Source organism: Carassius carassius, chromosome 8, assembly GCF_963082965.1.
Source record: "Carassius carassius chromosome 8, fCarCar2.1, whole genome shotgun sequence".
Lineage (NCBI taxonomy): Eukaryota > Metazoa > Chordata > Actinopteri > Cypriniformes > Cyprinidae > Carassius > Carassius carassius.
In genome coordinates, this window is record NC_081762.1 from 15,129,464 (window position 1) to 15,148,360 (window position 18,897).

Here is an 18,897-nt window from a genome sequence, read left to right on the forward strand (position 1 = left end):
CTCAGCCCCACTCCCAAAGACCTTTGCTCTACATCAGCTGTGCGCATGCGTCAATGGCAGCGCGATATAGATGCATAGAACGTAGATAGCGAAGTGCATTTCTGATGACTGCACAAGAACAAGCATACGACAGAATCATATAATCAGTCTCTTTATATTAACTGCAATACAATGCAATAATAGCGTTTTACCTGTCGATAAGAATAGAAAGAGAGAGCACGTTGTTTTGGTTAAACTCTATTGTACTAACTCTGTTGACTGGAGTAACGTCCTCCCTCCCTTGTATTTGAACCCTGTTTTGTACCTTGTGCTGACAAATTAAACCGAATTAGAGCGATCCAGGAAGACTCTTCCACCGGACAGTCCGAGCACACCGGATTTCTGCGGAGATCTTCATGTGATGAACTAAAAGGCTGTGCTAGAATGTCAAACTTTGCGAACTGCATCTGACGAGACGAGGACAATAACTCGCTGAGAAGAACGTTACACAAACTGTGGGTTTCACTTGAAGATCAACATGAAGTTCGCCCAGATCATGCTGAAGAACAGCTCGAAGCTGAACATACCTAAACAAGTGGACAGGTTTTCAAAGTACTCTCCGTCCCCGCTGTCAATGAAGCAGTTCATTGACTTTGGTGAGTTGTTTACATGTTTGAAAGGGATCTGATGGAGCCATCTCATTGTGACTGTGTCTGAAAACCTACTAGTGAGCACTAATAAAAAGTATAAATCTACTTTTGCAGTATTGTGGGCGTCTGCATTGTTCAACTGTATGCAGCTGTAATGCAAAACATTATTTCTAAATATGCAGCTCTCTACTAGGTTTTAAGACACAACCTTCCTCCTACTGTTATAAGGTAGAAAAGATTGCATAAAAAAATCTCTCAAATGACTTTGAATATAGTTGTTTGATGATATATAAATTTAATATCGCCTCACAAAATAAACTGTACCATTGATGTTGTTTTTAATAGCTGTATTTATTATACTTTAACCTGAAGTACGTCTAGACAATGAGATGAGATGTAATTCTTAAAAACTGTCTGTTTTTTTATTACCTTTTCTGCATTGTTACAGGATCTTAAAGAAAACTGGCAATAAATACAAAATGTAAAAAAAATTAAAATTTTTACAGAAAATCTCATCTTACAAAGCTTAATTCTAAAATCCATTTAGATGTCTGCACACATGATTCTTACTAACGTAGTCCCGTCTTGCTTGCAGGATCAGCCAATGCCTGTGAAAAGACCTCCTTCATGTTTTTAAGGCAAGAGCTTCCTGTCCGTTTAGCCAACATCATGAAGGAGATCGACTTCCTCCCGGACAAACTGCTCAGCACTCCTTCAGTGAAGCTGCTTCATAGCTGGTGAGATCCACAGCTGACACGCTGTTCTAGACTCGCTGAAGTGCCTCATGCTCCAGTGTGATGAATTTCTGCCTACTCCAGGCTCTATTATAAAGTTTTTACAACTCATATGACATATATGACCTATAGTGTGCAGCACATGACTCCAAACGAAAGGTGACCATGAAGTCATTGACCTTGTGTTGGTGTGAAATGTTGATTCAGAAAATTTTCAACAACTTTGTCAGCATTTTTCAGAATTATTTAGTCACCATTCTAGCTAGTTCAGGTTGGATAGTAATGTGTGTTCAGATAACATTTTTGTTCATCTTTAAGCTAAAATGCATATGGATATATAAGATATATAAGTTAATTGTGATCTGAAACTTGAACCTGAGGTCAAAATCATTAATGCAGTTTACATCATGAAAACAAAGATGATGGATAGACAGCTGGCTTTGTGCTTTTTTATACCATAAAAGAAGTCATTTAAGGAATTCACATCCCACAGACCAGATAAGTAACAATCTTTCTTAGTTTGTTAAAACTGAAACATTAATCAATTAGAATGTGAAAAATAACTTTGTAGTTATAAGTCATTTTAAATATTAGCAAGTAGAATATGTTTGAGACATATAAGAGTTGTTCTCATGAGGATGTTATTTGTTAGTTTACTTTTTAGTATGTTTCATTTATTTTAAATAAAATATTTATTATGTATTTATGTTATTACATTACTATATTCCAATAAATAACAGGGAGATTTGTAACAGTTTGTGAGTACATTTATACAATATACAAAATGATACAATTGCCCTTGGTTTTCTCTATATGAAACAGATTTGTTGTTATTTTTGCTTCTAAAATGTAGTTTTAAGTCTTCATATGTGATAGTCCATTTGTTTCAGGGTTTTTTGTCCTCAAAACTCTAGAATCTCTAGAATCATGCTGAGATCACAACGTGAACTAAATGTAGCTTTCAAATGTGTTCAACAAAATGTTATGCGGTGTCAGGTAGCATGAGAGACTGAACACAAACAAGTGTGCGCTGCAACCTTCCTAGATGTCTCAGTGTAAACAAGTCCTCTTTGACACTGACGCAGAACACTGTCATTCAGGGGGATTGTAGCTTGTACATTGTACAGTGTGTCACGTGTAAGACTGTTGTTCTCTGTGCAGCACATCACTCTTGTCAAAAGTCACATGGGGGGATTGATTTACTCTCACCATTAAATTATCAATGCAAGGCTGTTTAATCACCATTCAGCTTTGGGAAAGCAGTGATAAGAATTTGATCAGTGGTTAGAGTAAATACCTGTCAGTGCTTTGCACCTCTGTTAGCCATTCAGATAAACAACTTCATCGGTGTTTCAAATAGGGCTGGGTATTGGTACAATTATGCAATTTGATTCTTATCTCATTCGATTTAATTCAATTTTGTGAAATAGTGGTGCACCTAAATACATTTAAAAAAAAAATAAAAACTCTGAAACTGAAATTCACGTTTTCATTGTCAAAAAAAAAAAGAAAGAAAGAAAGTTCATTTATTAATCATTTAATAAATCAATTCAAAAATAAAACTTTATTTAGGTCAGTCTAAAAATAAACCCTGATTGTTTGTTTACTCTCAAAAACAGGTATGCACAGAGTTTGATGGAGCTTGTTGACTTTTTGGAGAAAGACCCTGATGATAAAAAAATCCTAACTAAGTAAGTACAGTATTCAGGAGCATTCTGGGAAATCCAAAGTCATTAATCTTACCCGTGTTTAGCTCATGTTTAACTTGGCTGCAGTCTGTTTTAAGTGTGTTTAACTGGATGGTGTGTCTCCTAGATTCACAGAAACGCTGATCAATGTCAGGAACAGGCACAACAATGTGGTGCCCACCATGGCACAGGGAGTCCTGGAGTACAAGGAGGCCTTTGGCGTGGATCCCGTGACCAATCAGAATGTCCAGTATTTTTTGGACCGCTTCTACATGAGCCGAATCTCCACACGCATGCTGATGAATCAGCACAGTAAGTGTTGTGCTAACACATGGTAACTAACATCATAACACTAAGACTAAAGTATTAAAGCCCAGCCCAAGCAGGATGGATATTTCTGTCTCAGCTGAAACAATAGATTAACCATCTGCTGATAATGTAATGCACCAAAGTTTCATAACCAATGGATAAAAAGTATATTTTAAAATGCTGTACTATTTTGTCTAAATAATTTAAAATGAAATGCGTATAGTGAATTTAGGCATTATATCGCACTGCATGAGAAAATGGATATTCATTTTGAGATTTACTAAAGATTTTAACAGTGTTATGAAATTAACTTTAAGTGAGCTTGGCAAATAAAATAGGGGAAATAAGCAAATGCTGTTAAATATCTACTACTGACTTATATAAACTACTGTCCAAAAGAGACGTATTATTTAAGCTTAAATCATTTGTAACTTTATAAATGTATTTACGGTCACTTTTGATGAATGCAAGGTGTCCTTGCTTAATAAAAAAGATAATTTCTATAAAGAAAAGTTACTAACCCCAAACTTTTGATCAAGTGTAGATCTTATGTTATCCAATACAGATAATTAACAGTCATTATAATATGAAAATAACCAATGTAGTACCCATATATTGTGCATTCCTACAAATAAAATGTATTTAAAATGTGTGTTCATTTTAGCGTTAATCTTCGATGGCAGCACCAATCCAGCCCACCCTAAACACATTGGCAGCATCGACCCAAACTGTGATGTTGTGGAGGTTGTAGAAGGTAATTAACCATGGTCCTGGCCTGTGTAACACTTTTATTTAATCTGTCAAAGAAAGCCAATAAACTGTGGGTATAATGACATCGTAGGCCCTGCATGGGCACACTCATACTGTGTCTCACACTTTCTCTCTCTAGATGCCTATGAGAGTGCCAAGATGCTGTGTGATCAGTACTACTTGACCTCTCCCGAAGTGGAAATCAAACAAGTGAACTGTGAGCGAGAATTTTTTTCTCTCTGAATTTCAGTCTTTGTGTGTCGTGTGCATAGCGAGTCATGATTTTTCTGAAAACCTGAACTCTGCAGTGGAGCTCTCTACAGTCTTTTTTTAACTCTTATTTGCTTATTTACAGTCTTATTGATTCCACGTTAGACTGTAGTTGTTTGATAGTGTGGGATGGTGCCAACAAAATTATGGTTATGCTGTGAAATCTTATGAATAAATTACATTTGGAAATATTTTTATATAGAAAAGTTATATTAAATGTTAATAATATTTCACATTATTACAGTTTTTACTGTGTTTTTGGTCAAATATATGCAGCCTTGGTGAGCATAAGGGACTTCTTTCAAAAGCATTAAAATAATCTTACAGACCCCTTAACAGTAGAATGTCGATGTAACCGAAATGTACATTTACAGTATAAGTAATTGATCGTAATAAATAATAGCATTATTATAAACTTTAACGATTATGCAACCACATTTAATAAGTTCTTAAATCACTTATCGGTGTAGACAGAAATAGCACTTTATAATCTTATCACTGTGTGTCTATGTAGAAATGGATGATAGGAACAGCACTGTGTACTTAGTTACATAATGGCAAAATGTTGGCATGATCTCTTGTTTTAACTCTTAGACATGTAAATAACAGTGTACTATTGTCAAGCAAAGAGAACCTACAAGGTTGAGTGACCAAAGTAACAAAATAGCCAGCATAACCTCTATCATGTGCTTCATACCTGACTAGTTTGGGCAGCATGCCAGTGTTGATTTCTTCTTAGCATTCTTAACATAAAAAATGAATGTGGGCCTGCATATTATACTCTTGTTTTTTGGGTTACTCAACTGTTACTGAACTGATATATCTGTTGTTTTTACAGTTAAAGGAACCAGTGACCCTATACATATAGTTTATGTCCCTTCTCATCTGTACCACATGCTCTTTGAGCTCTTCAAGGTACTTGCATCACTTTATAGTAGCTATAGCCGTCACAATGATAGTCTTAAACAAAGTAAAAAAGAGGCAAATGCATCATCATAACTTCACCCTCATATTGTTCCAAACCTGTATGACTTCTTTTCTTCTGCAGAACACAAAATTAGTTTTTACAGAATGTTGTTACATCGCAGGTGGTTACAAAACAAGAATATCTGCAAGTGTAAATGAAATTTAAGAGCTAGATTTTCAGTGATTAATGATTAAACCTTGTCTGGTCCTTATCCAAAGCTATTGTATGGATTCAGAAGACTTGGAATATAGTGAACAAGTTTTATGGACCATTCATTGGTTCGTTTTGGGCTTTTTCATTATATGGAAAAGAGCTGCATTGACATTTAGCTTAACATCTCCTTTTTGTGTCCAACAGAAGTAAGAAAGTCAAATGGGTTTGAATTGACTTGACCATCAAGCATTTGATGGTAATGTGTTTTTTTTTCTCTGTAACAGAATGCAATGAGAGCAACTGTGGAAACCCATGAGACCAGCCTACATCTACCACCAATCAAAGTGAGAGTTTCTTTAGGAAGTGAAGATCTGACCATCAAGGTGAGCTTTATTTCAACACCTCAGAACTCATGCTTTTTCAGATGCAGAGATGTAACAGGTCAGCAAAAGTTGAATGTTTTCTTCTCTGTTTTAACTTGGAAGAGCAGTGAGAGCCAAAACATGTTTGTAATGACTCTTGTGGTATATATTAGATGTCTGACAGAGGAGGTGGAGTTCCTTTGAGGAAAATCGAAAGGCTTTTCAGCTACATGTATTCAACTGCACCGAGTCCTGTGTCTGAAATCAGCCGTAATGCTCCCCTGGTAAGAACCTAGACTGTCTAATTAAACATACTGGATGCAGATTGTCTTTGTTGTGCAATGATAGCACATGGTAAACTTTTGATCCACAGTCATGTTTTCAGGTAAACTGTGAGCTTACGGAGTTATAAATTAGCAGAATTACCAATAGTTCAGTTTATTGTTTACATCAGGTTAGTATTGTAATGCAGTTTTAATGTTTTATCTTTCTCTCACGCACTTACTATGGCTTTCTCTCTTTGCAGGCTGGTTTTGGCTATGGTCTTCCTATTTCCCGCCTTTATGCCAAGTACTTCCAGGGAGATCTGCAGCTCTACTCTATGGAGGGATACGGCACGTCGGCAGTCATATACCTAAAGGTACACTCTAGCACTACCTGGTGAACTGCTTCACTGTTTACTACTTATGTATGAAGTGTCCTCATAAGTGAATTTCTGAATTTCTTTGTTCATGTAAACCTGTATGACTCTTTCTTCTGCAAACCACAAAAGATGATATTTTGAAGAAGGTTGGTAACCAAATGATTTCCGTTTCAATTGACGTTCCATTTTTTTTTTGTCCAGTTAATGAAAGTCAGTTGGATCTAGGATGACCATATGGGCCATTTTTACGGGATGTGTCCCTGGCAGGGTTTCTAAATTACCTCAAATATCCAGGTTTTGGATCGCTATGCAGATTGATCATTGTAAGACATTCACAAGAGCAGATGGCTCGCGGTACTTTGGTGTCTGAATTTGTTCAGACAAATGAACAAATGCTATTATTCTCTATGCTATTATTTGTTGGCTGCGCAGCAATTCAAGCCAAACGAACAAGCAATCACATGCATATATTTGCATTGCTTTGATTGTTCTCTGTAGATCTCACCTCCTCACGTGCCACGATTGGTCGATTATGTACAATTCCTGCATGTTATTGGTCAAACTACTTTGGATGTTTTAGGCAATATAAAAATCGTGGCCAAGATGTGTCCCATTTAAATGGCAGATACAAAAACTGGTTACCAACATTCTTCAGAATACTTTATTTTATATTCTAGTGTAGAAAGTAAGTATTAAAGGGGTCATGTGATGCGATTTCAGTTTTTTCTTTCTCTTTGGAGTGTTACAAGCTCTTGGTGCATAAAGAAGATGTGTAAAGTTGCAAAGACTAAAGTCTCAAATCAAAGTTAAGACTCTGCTACACCCCCTAAAATGGCTAATTCAAACACACCCCACATGTCTATGTCACTATGTGGAAATATTTGCGTAATGCGGCCCAAATGTTCACGTAAAGAAAGGCGTGGTTTCAGTAACCTCAGTTAGTGTTAAAGCAGCCATGTCAGGGAGATGCTGTGTGTATCTAGGCGAAAGCAAAAGCACTTTATTTGGCCTTCTGAAAGTAGATGCATTTAGGAATCTTTAAGATTACTTACATAAGAACAGCAATGCATTTTATGGACAACCGTTTCGTGAACCTAGGATCGAGGTAATTCTGACTTCACTACGACAATCTGGTGCTTCTGAATCGGCTACTGGAAGTCTGTTTTGTGATTAGTTTAAGTATTTTCTATTGAATGTTCAAATGCAGAGTTTTGCGTGTCGTGTGTGAGAGACAGAGTCACACAGTGGAGTCAGCCGTCTTAACCGTCCGTGGCTTGTGTACTGCAAACACATTCGAGCTTCATCACTGTCTGTAACATCACTCTGTTCCTCTTTCCGGCTTGAACTGATGGTAAAACTAAGGACATTATTAACGGTCTTTACATTTATTTTGAAAGATGAAGCACGCGATTATGGAAAGGGGTGTTACATTTCCAACGAGTGCTTGCAGTGTTCAACCAATCACAATGCACTGGGTCAGTTGACCAATCAGAGCAGACTGCGCTTTTCGGAAGGCGGGACAACGCGTTTGAGAGAGGCGGGGCATAAAGAACCTACAATAATGTATAGTATTTGAAAAATAATGTGTTTTTTGAACATTAAAGCATGTCAGCATATTCTGTTACAACAAATACACAAAATAATGATCTTTAAAAAAGCATCATATGACCCCCTTAAAGGTTTTGCAGGACATGAGGGTGAATAAATGATGACAATTTTTATTTTTTGTGTGGACCATCCATTTATGGTGCAGCCTCAAATTTAACAAGGTCTCTTGGTTAATTTGTATGAATGTCGGCGTACATGATTAACCGCTCATGTAAATAACATTTTCTTCATATTATTTCTGAACATATATGATGTATAAAACAGGTTTGTACAAGACAAAGTTGTAGTTCATGCGTCCTTACTGCAAAAATATTTAACAAGTAATTTGCTTAACATTTACATCATGTTGACAACTTCATGCGTGGTGCACTTGGTCTAGAATTGTCTTTAAAGGGATGGTTAATAAAGATAAAGTGACTTGGATCATGTTGTAGTTACATCTCAATTTGACTACTTAAAAAAAGTTAAAATGTTGGTTAAGACCTGTAGATGCTTTTTATATTTATATAATATATATATTTTTTTTTATTATTTTTTTTTTACAGTCCTACTGTAAATATGACCACATTTTTAGAATTTGGATGAAATTCTACACCAATTCACAAATATCTTTAAAGTCTTTCTTATTTGTTCTCCCCCTCTTTTTTAACAGGCCTTATCAACTGAATCAATAGAAAGACTTCCTGTCTTCAATAAGTCAGCCTTAAGGCATTATCAAACGAGCATGGAGGCAGACGACTGGTGCATCCCGAGCAGCGAGCCCAAGAAACTGGGAAAGTACGAGTACAGTGTTTGAGAGGAATGAGAAGCTCATACGATAAACATAAGAACTGAACTATAGTGGAGTTCATTTGGGTAACCATCAATGTGACTGTTGAGATATTTCAGACGCTTGAGTTGATAATTGACTTTATGAATGTTTCAGTCTGAATAACAAGGGCATTTTTGTCTTCCACATCTCACATTGCTTATAATACACCATGCACTTCATTTGCTATGCCAACTCACAGGACATTCTTCTTCAGTGGTGTCAGAGACTTCAGTCGAATATACTAAAGCTGATAGGTTGTTTGAGCACTTGTTGATTCCTACACATTACCACAGATTCTGTAAGTGTGTTTTAGAGTAGAGAACTTTTTAGTCAGTGGGGCCAAGTTACCAGCTTTGTGTGAGTTATAGCATGTATTTCTAGCAAATATTTGGGAGAACACACAATAATCTGAAAGTAACCAAGGCTTTATATAGTTTGGTGGTTAAAAATATTAGAATGACCATAGTTGTGTGTTGCTTTATTGTGATCTTGAAATGTTCCTCTAACAGTTGGACCTAATGTCTAACACTCCATTTACTTTTGAGTGTAAAAATGAGATGCTATCAGTAAGGCCAAATCATTTCATAAACATGTGAGAGTTGCTGTCACAATGACATCCAAGTTACTTCACTGACATTAAAAACAATGAATTTAATTTGACACTCTATCTAACATGTAATAATAATAGATTGAGTTGTGTTAGGAGAAACCGACATAGTAAGTTTGGGCCCAGGTTCATCGCTATGTTATTCATTTATTTAAAACTGGCTAGATGGATTAGACAGTGTTACTTTTTGCTATGTGTGTGAAGCTTTTTGGCCACAAAAAGTTATGATCTTTGTGACAGCAGCTTCTGGCTGAACATTTCAGGTATTCTGTATGAACAAAAATGACATGTAGCTCTATTTGATTTATTTTGTTAGCATGAAAACACTGAAGAGGCAATATTTTCATTATTTTCATTTGCGTATAAATGAAAGATGAATGAAATGGCTTGTTTTTAAATATATTATCTCAGGATTGTGCTGATTTGCCTTTCTAGTTTTGTCTGTGTTTTTTTAGTCATTCGATTTTGTTTTTGTTGTTTTGTTTTACTTTTACTGTAATATTTGCAAAGTTGGCTTTTTGAAAGCAATGTAAAGGACCTGTATGAATTTTACGGGAACTCAACTGGCAGCAGCTGCTCTTTTTCAAGTGACACTCACGAGCAGTTTGCTCCGCTAACATGTATTTGCCTCGTTCAGAGATGGAAGTATTTAGACAACCTCAATAGATCATTTGCACATTTCAAGCTGTAATCAAGAACTGACATGTTGATGTTATTCGTTCATACCTCATAAGCTTCATTTGCCGTCATGTTGAGCTTGACATACCCATCCTCGTGAAATCACACCTGCTTCTTGACGTGTTCTTGATACACAATCCTGTATTCACAAAGAAGCAACTGTGTTAATGAATACACAGTGTTATCCATAAAACTCACTCGTGCAGTGAGAGAGTGCCATTTTCTGTACTATTAAAACAATGAATGAAGAAAAAAAAATAGTTTTCCTTTTTTTCATCTCTTTTTTTTAACATTTTATTATACGGAATATTCCAGCTTGGACATTCTTCCAAAGGACTCATTTTGTTTTGTACACAAGAAAATCAGTCACAACAGGTTTGAAATGACATTAAGGAGCGTTTTGTCATGCACCACAAAATATTATTTATTTGTTTTACATTGTTTACATTGTAATTGTTTACATTACATTGTTTTATATTGCTATTTTTTTTGTTGCTTTGTTTTCAGTATTATTTCTTTTGTTCATTTTTCATATATCATTTTTTATTACGCTACCATACAAAAGTTTCAGGGTGGGTGTTTTATTTATTTATTCATGTCTCATGTTCAATAAGGCTTCATTTATTTGTGTAAGAGGAGAGTAGTGAGATATTGCAATTAAAACTGCTTTCTATTATTAAATATTTTAAAATGTAATTTATTCCTGTGATGGCAAAGCTGAATTTTCAGAAGCCATTAATCCAGTCTTCAGTCACATGATTAACAATGTTAAAAACAGTTGTGCTGCTTGATATTTTTGTGAAAACCAATTATTATTATTTTATTTATTTTTTCAAAAAAGTTCAAAAGAACAGCATATGTATTTTAAGTAGACATCTTTTGTAACATTATAAATCACTTTTGAACAATTTAATCCATATATATATATATATATATATATATATATATATATATATATATATATATATATATATATATATATATATATATATATACTGATCAAAATTATTAATTATTTTGTCCCCATTTTTCATGAGCTGAACTCAAAGATCTAATACTTTTTCTATGTACACAAAAGGCCTGTTTCTCTCAAATATTGTTTGTTCACAAACCTGTCTAAATCTGTGTTAGTGAGCACTTCTCCTTTGCAGAGATAATCCACCTCACAGGTGTGGCATATCAAGATGCTAATTACACAGCATGATTATTACACAGGTCTGCCTTAGGCTGGCCACAATAAAAGGCCATTCTATTAAAGGCTATTATGTGTGTCTGAATACATTTGGTTTGACTGTACGTCACATTCAGTTACACATATACATTCCCAAGCTTTTGAATGGTAGTGTAAACCATTTCAAAAGTGGTTAAATGGGTGTCACAATCCAGTCGGTAGTATAATTTTGAGTTGGTGTATTACAGTATAGTTTTGTATAGCCTGGGGTATTTAGCAGAGGAGCTACACTCTTACTTAAGGATGGGATCTTGGCACAGTTTCTCAGTTTATTTCTGGCCTGTAACCATAAGCATGGAACAAAATGATCTTTTCTTTTGCACGTCTCTCCTAACAGCACTTGATCTGGTATCTGTGACTGGTGGCCCCGCCCCTCTTGGAAAATAGTGCTATTTTAAGAGCCATAACCACACCACCTGACCTGTCAGTCATTCACACAATGTACTGTTTTTAAAACCACACAACTGCTGCTAGTTCCTCATTTCCATAGGAACAAACACACACAGTTATTTTTTCCTCTAGATTGTGGAGTTGATTATTAGATTATCACTTTAATGTGCTTCAAATTTAATTTAATCTCACACAATGGAAAATAAAAGTTGGTCTGTAGCATTACAGGGTCAGGGGTTGAGGGCTGTTTCTCTGTTGTATCTCTTCTGTGGAGGATAAGTGGAAACAGGCTGTGTTCTGGGAGGAAGAATCATTGCTTCCAGGTGATATTGTGTGGGGTACAGAGAGAGATAAGAAGAACAGATACAGTACTATCCTAAACTCACAAGACTCAGTGATCACAGAACTCATTAAAGGAGATGGCAACCTTAAATTAGTGCCGACTAGAATGAAAAGAGCACCTCCACTCTTTAAAAATACTTTACCAAGTGCTGAGGCCAATGATTTTCAAACAGTGAAACTGTATCTCATAGGTTGAAAGGACAAACATACATTTAGTCACCTCTAATATCACTGAAAAAAGCCAGTATGAAATATGTACAAGCAGATTTTTATTGTACATATCCCAGTCTCATGTGTGCTTGTTTACTAAATATTAAACATGGTTGGTGAGTATTGATTCTGTTGAATCCATTCAGAAAAAAAGACTTCCATAATTCACTTCCATCAGTGAAGGTGGCAAAATAGTCTTTCGTAAGATATGTAAGTCATGGAAATTAATTTTGATAAAATCACCCCATTCATTGTATTTAAGTCCTTACATTTTCAAATTAAGCTTCAATTGCTCCACAGAATTGAACAAGAATGACTCATTCACCTAAAACTGATGATTTTATTTGATTTTATTTGATCAAATCGAGACAAATGAGAATGTGTACTTATCGGGGTAAGGTATTATGAACACTATTAGTTCTTGTGGCTTAGGAACGTTAAACTGTAGTCCATGCACAGAATGACATACATTCATTAAGATCATTCATATTACCTTTATTAAAAATCCTGGATCCTGATTTAACTTGTCAAAAATGACCTTTAAAACCTCCTTTATAGCTTAAACTAATCTAAAGATGTTCCAAGACTATTGTGTCATGCTCTCATTATTCAGGGTTAAATCCTGATAAGCACTTCATTTTTTTTCTCTGACAAAAGGACTAATGGCTTAGAAATCTCATCCTATTCAGCTGTTATCATTAATGTGCTGTTGGCTTACACCCTGAAATTATCCTCTTACGCTAAATATGGCTTTCCCCCTCAAAAACTGATCTACAGTCTCAGCCGACAAGCTTCAGACCTGAGTTTGACTATATAGAGCAGATTAAAATATAAGGCTTTTAAAAAGCATGGAGTGGAAAGACCAATAAATTTTGAATGTATAATATTTAAAAGTTCTATTTGGAATATATTATATATTATCAGCATAAAATCAAATTATTCATTATTTATCTATTAAATATTTATTTGAAATTATACACATTAATACATCAGCCATCTAACTGTTCCCTAGTAAAGGATCAAATAAAGAGAAAAAAATATTTTGAAAACAAAAAGTAAACAAGTTTGGAGCATTGTTTACATTGGAACAAAATTTGAATTTGAAGAAATAGTCATAAAGGTATAATGCAGAAACAATGTCAGTATATGATTCCTACAGGCTCCAGAAGCAAGTATTTCTTCACTGATGAAGGAAGAAGGAGATGCTGCGATTCAACATTGCATTGCATTGCAAAAAAAAAAAAAGTTTTGTATTTTATTTTAAAATGTAATGTATTATCTTATAGTGGCCAGTACATCATTGGAGGTGATTTTAACTGTGTGATTAATCCTGCAATGGACAGATCAAATACCTCTGACACCTCCCACCAACGGGCAAGAAGGACTATTGGGAAGTTCATGAGAGACCTTAATTTGGTAGAGGTTTGGAGATATCTTTACCCTGATAAGGTAGAGTTCTCATGTTTCTCCAGCACGTACAAAACTTATTTGCGTATAGATTTGTTTTTGGTCTCCTCCATTCTGTTATCTCTAGTTCAGAAATGTTGGTACGAAACTATTTTACTCTCTGATCATGCCCCAGTTATTTTATCCCTACTGATGCCCAATTTTAGTTCCCATCCACTCCCATTTCGATTTCAAGCAAAATGGTTGAAATCTGTTGAGTTTGAAGAATTTCTAGAAGGGAAGATAACAGATTATTTCTTCTTCAATACAAACCAAACTAGTGCGTCGATAAAATGGGAGGCATTTAAGGCCTATATAAGGGGGGAAATAATAAGCTATACTAGAAGTAAATCTAAAATACATTTGAGTAAACTAAAAGACCTTGAAAAACAAATAAAAGAACTGCAAGACCACTTATATCAGCAAGATGACGCTGACAAATATAAGAAACTTCTGTTATTAAAGTCTGAATATAATGAACTCAGCGCTAACAAAATAGCTACAAACTTAATGTGGTTGAAACAGTCCTACTATGATCAGGGTGAGAAGGCAGGGAAGCTCCTGGCCTGGAGACTCAAAAATATACAATCAGATAGAGCTATTAATTCAATTACACTGGACGATGGAGAAGATGTTGTAGACCCAACACGTATAAACAATGCTTTTGCCAAATATTATGAAAATTTGTATAAATCCGAATATCCTGAAAATGAAAATGCACAGAATCAATTTTTAGACCAGCTGCAATTTCCAACCCTACCTGAAGAGACTAAAAATATCCTTGATGAAAAACTGAGTGTAGAAGAACTTAAAGAGGCACTTCGTCATATGAACAGTGGCAAAGCCCCAGGCCCTGACGGACTCCCAGTTGAAATTTATAAGAGATTCCCTGACAAATTATTGCCTCACCTGCTAGATATGTTCAATGAATCCTATGAAAAAGGTATTCTACCACCATCTTTGAGAATGGCCTCCATTTCTGTCATTTTAAAACCAGGTAAAACTCCAACAGAAATGGGTTCATATCGCCCCATATCACTAATGTCCTGTGACACAAAAATATTGTGCAAGGCCCTGGCCCGCAGGATTGAAACACACACTCCAAAATTAATTTCTAATGATCAAAATGGATTTATTTTGGACCGCAAAGCCTTTCATAATATTCGTTGACTTTTGAATATATTGTACGAAAAACAATCCGCCACTGACCACGCATTTTTGTCATTAGACGCCGAAAAGGCGTTTGACAGAATAGAATGGAGATACCTTTTTGAAACCCTCAAAAGATTTGGTCTGGGAGAGAAATATTTGAAATGGGTCCGATTATTATACACAGAACCGATTGCTAAAATTGTAACAAATAGTCAGTTCTCTACACCTATACAACTTTGTAGATCCACTCAACAGGGCTGTCCCCTTAGCCCGCTGTTGTTTCTTTTTGCCATTGAGCCACTTGCTATGGCTATACGCAACTCCCACGAGCTGACTGGGATAAAAATAGGACAAACGGAACATCGGTTATCCCTTTTTGCGGATGATATTGTTTTATTTTTAACTAACTTGGAGTTCATGCAGTGGGAAATATTTTACAAACTTTTGGCCATTTCTCTGGATACAAAATAAACCAGAAGAAAAGCTCCCTATTATTTCTGAACAAAAACAACCCTCCTATCCAAACACAATTTACCTGCACCTATGAAGGTTTTACCTATTTGGGAATCCAGGTTAACCCGGACATAAAGAAAATTGTTTCTATCAATTATGACCCTCTAGTTCAAAAGGTTTAAGAATCATTAGAGAGATGGGACACGATGCCAATCTCCATGATAGGTCGCATTAATATTATAAAAATGTCGATTCTTCCAAAGTTTCTATATCTTTTTCAATCTATTCCCCTACATATTCCTGCCTCTTTGTTTTCATCATTAAATAAAAACTTTACCAAATTCATATGGAATAATAAACGGCCCAGGTTACGACTTTCTCTTCTATATTTACCTTTCGACCGAGGGGGGCTTGGACTGCCTAACATGAAGCTGTACTACTGGGCAGCTCAATTATGTGCCGCTACTTCGTATTTTTCACGTAAGGATATTCCTTCTTGGATACAAATTGAAAACAACACAATAGAATTGCCATTAAAATCCTATATTTACTCAGCTGAAACTAAACAGCTGCTAAAAAACACAAAAAATCCAATTGTCAGAAACACTGTTTCGATCTGGCACCAAGCACATGTTGCTTTGAATGAGGAGTCTAAGCTTTCAACTCTGTCACCCATTTGGGGCAATGTTACATTTAAACCTGCACGCGCGGATATGGGCTTTAAAATGTGGATGAATAAAGGTGTGTGTAAATTAGGGGACTTGTACAATGATGGAGTTCTAATGTCTTTTGAACAGTTGACAAACAAATATGACTTGCCTAAGAAACATTTTTTTAAGTATCTTCAGGTCAGAAGTTTTATTACTAATTTATTGAAGTCGACTGTGCAACCCCCACTATCCACCATAGAGAATATGGCTATTAACCACCATCACAGTAGGGGCTTACTTTCCAAATTTTATAATATTTTAATTGCAGCCTCAAAAGAAAGTAGCCTTTCATATTTACAAGCTTGGAGATCTGATATGGAAACAGACATTTCAGTTGAGGAGTGGAATAACTCCTGTATTCTTGCACAAAAACAAACTATCAACACAAGATTCCGATTAGTACAGTACAAGTGGTTGTTCAGGACGCACATCACACCAGTGAAACTCCATCATTTCAACCCTAATATACCAGATGATTGTGTCAAATGTGGTAAAGAAAAGGGGACACTATATCATTGTATGTGGCAATGCGAGGAACTTCAAATCTTTTGGAAGCAAATCTGTGCACTAATTTCTGATCTAATTGAATGTAAAATGCCCTTAGATGGTAAACTCTGTATATTACACATTTTTCCAAATAGCTTCAAATGCAATACAAAGAACAAGAAACTTGTAAACTTTTGCCTGGTGCAGGCGAAATATGTTTTTGCTTTGAAATGGAAGGACACAGAAAAACCTGGAGTGAAACAGTGGATCAAACTGATGTCCAGTAATTTGGCGCTGGAGAAACTGACATATATTGCCAAAGGAAAACTGGAGGACTTTAAAGACATTTGGTGGCCCTTTTTACGCCTTGTAAAAGACTGTGATTTGTAGAAAATAATTTTGTTGTAATTGAGTGAAGGGTGGGTTTTAGGGTGGGGGGAGGGTCTTTATTTTATTTCTTATGTGTGTGTTATGTGTTTTGTCCTTAAATTGAAAATTATAATAAACATATTTGTGAAAAAAAAAATGTAATGTATTCCTGTGATGATCATTACTCCAGTCTTCAGTGTCATGTGATCCTTCAGAAATCATTCTAATATGCTGATTTGGTGCTCAAGAAACATTTTTAAAGCAAGATAAACTTAAAATAATAATGCAATGTTTTTCCTTATTTTTGCACCTATTTTAAGCATAGACCTTACTAAATGTTTACATTTTTATTAATATTTTTATTTTTTCTGTGTTTTACATGTTTTGTGTTATTGCATTATATTTTCTCATTTTGTTTATTTTTTGCAGTGTATAAAAAGGTTTGTTTCTGACCTCATATACAGCTTCAGGAATAACAGCCCTCCATTTTTCAGTGTACTTGACATGTTCATAAGAATTGACCATAACCTCCACTGCCCTGGGGTATTCATGACACACCTGCAACACCTACAGTACTTAATAGAAAGACAACCAAAAAGAACAACATTAATATTTTAAGATTCATCTTAAGTGCAAACACCATCTAGTTGACCATAAACTTTCCACTGACACTCTTCAAATATACTGTATGGAATAGTAAAGCAGTTTGGGTGGATGGGTGTTGTACCTTGTGAAACTGTGGTGGACACACTCGTTCTGCTCCGTAGTTCAGCAGCGTTCAGCAATGGCCCGCGGCCTGATCTGCATCACCTTCAGCAGATACTGTATCGCTGCGCATCCATTGATATCCATAGCATTAGTCTTTGGCATGGGCCTCCAGTAACATCTGGAGAAGCACATGGTCACAGTTCCAGCAAGCTTTGTGCACTGCCATCTTCTTGTCTTCCACATATAAATGTAAGTTAGCATTGTGGTCAAGCAGGATTCTGTAGCCAAGATGATGGTCTGAGCTGTAGGCCCGCTCGAACGTTCATGGCCCAGAATGCAGCAGTGATCAGAGGCATATATACAGTCATGTGAAAAAGTTTTTGCCCCCTTCCTGTTTTGTTTTTGTTTTTTTTTCCACTTGAATGATTCGGATCATCAAACAAATCTTGCTATTATACAACGATAACCCAAGTAAATTCAAAATGCAGTTTTGAAATGATCAAATTAATAATAAACTTATAATATTATTTTAATTTATTAAGGGAAAAAAGCTGTCCAAACCTGCCTGGCCCTACATGAAAAAGTAATTGCCCCCTAAATCTAATAACTGGTTTTTAGATTTGCAATCAAGCATTTGCGACTGATGGAAAAGAGTCTTTGGTTCAATTTTTGATTCACTCTTCTTTTCAACCCTCTCAATGGAGAGTTTTCGAGCATGAATGGATTGTTTAAGGTCATGCCACAGCATCTCAATCGAGTTTAAGTCTGAACTTTGACTTGGCCACTCCAAAACCTTAGTTTTGTTTTTCTTGAGCCATTCAGAGATGGACTTGCTGGTGTGTTTGGGATCATTGTCCTGCTGCAGAACCCAAGTGTGTTTGAGCTTGAGGACAACAAACTGATGGCCGGACCTTCTCCTTCAGGATGTTTTGATCGAGTGCAGAATCCATGGTTCCATCAAATACGGAAAGTCATCCAGGTCCTTAAGACCAGACCATCACACTACCACCTGAATGTTTGACTGTTGGTATGATGTTCTTTTTATGAAATGCTGTGTTGGTTTTATGCCAAATGTAACGGTACACACACCTTCCAATAAGTTCAACTTTTGTCTCATCAGTCCATAGAATATTTGCCCAAATGTCTTGGGGATAATCAAGATACTTGTTTATCAAATGTGAGACGAACCTT

General features: G+C 35.7%; 1 protein-coding gene across 1 annotated transcript; it reads left to right on the forward strand.

Annotated features, from left to right (window-relative positions):
- Positions 1-312: 312 nt before the first annotated feature.
- Positions 313-10,481, forward strand: LOC132145401 (pyruvate dehydrogenase (acetyl-transferring) kinase isozyme 2, mitochondrial-like). Its single transcript, XM_059556412.1, has 11 exons — positions 313-635; positions 1,225-1,366; positions 2,983-3,054; positions 3,179-3,363; positions 4,025-4,114; positions 4,250-4,327; positions 5,219-5,295; positions 5,785-5,883; positions 6,036-6,146; positions 6,389-6,502; positions 8,766-10,481. Exons 1-11 carry the CDS (start codon positions 518-520, stop codon positions 8,907-8,909), a joined length of 1,230 nt encoding a protein of 409 aa, XP_059412395.1. The 5' UTR covers positions 313-517; the 3' UTR covers positions 8,910-10,481.
- Positions 10,482-18,897: the final 8,416 nt, after the last annotated feature.

Excerpts from the sequence above, each read along its gene's own strand:
- LOC132145401 (XM_059556412.1), top strand. The coding sequence starts at position 518 with ATGAAGTTCGCCCAGATCATGCTGAAGAACAGCTCGAAGCTGAACATA. Across the intron at positions 3,055-3,178 it reads GATAAAAAAATCCTAACTAA|ATTCACAGAAACGCTGATCA; the intron begins GTAAGTACAGTA and ends TGTGTCTCCTAG. Across the intron at positions 6,147-6,388 it reads TCAGCCGTAATGCTCCCCTG|GCTGGTTTTGGCTATGGTCT; the intron begins GTAAGAACCTAG and ends CTCTCTTTGCAG.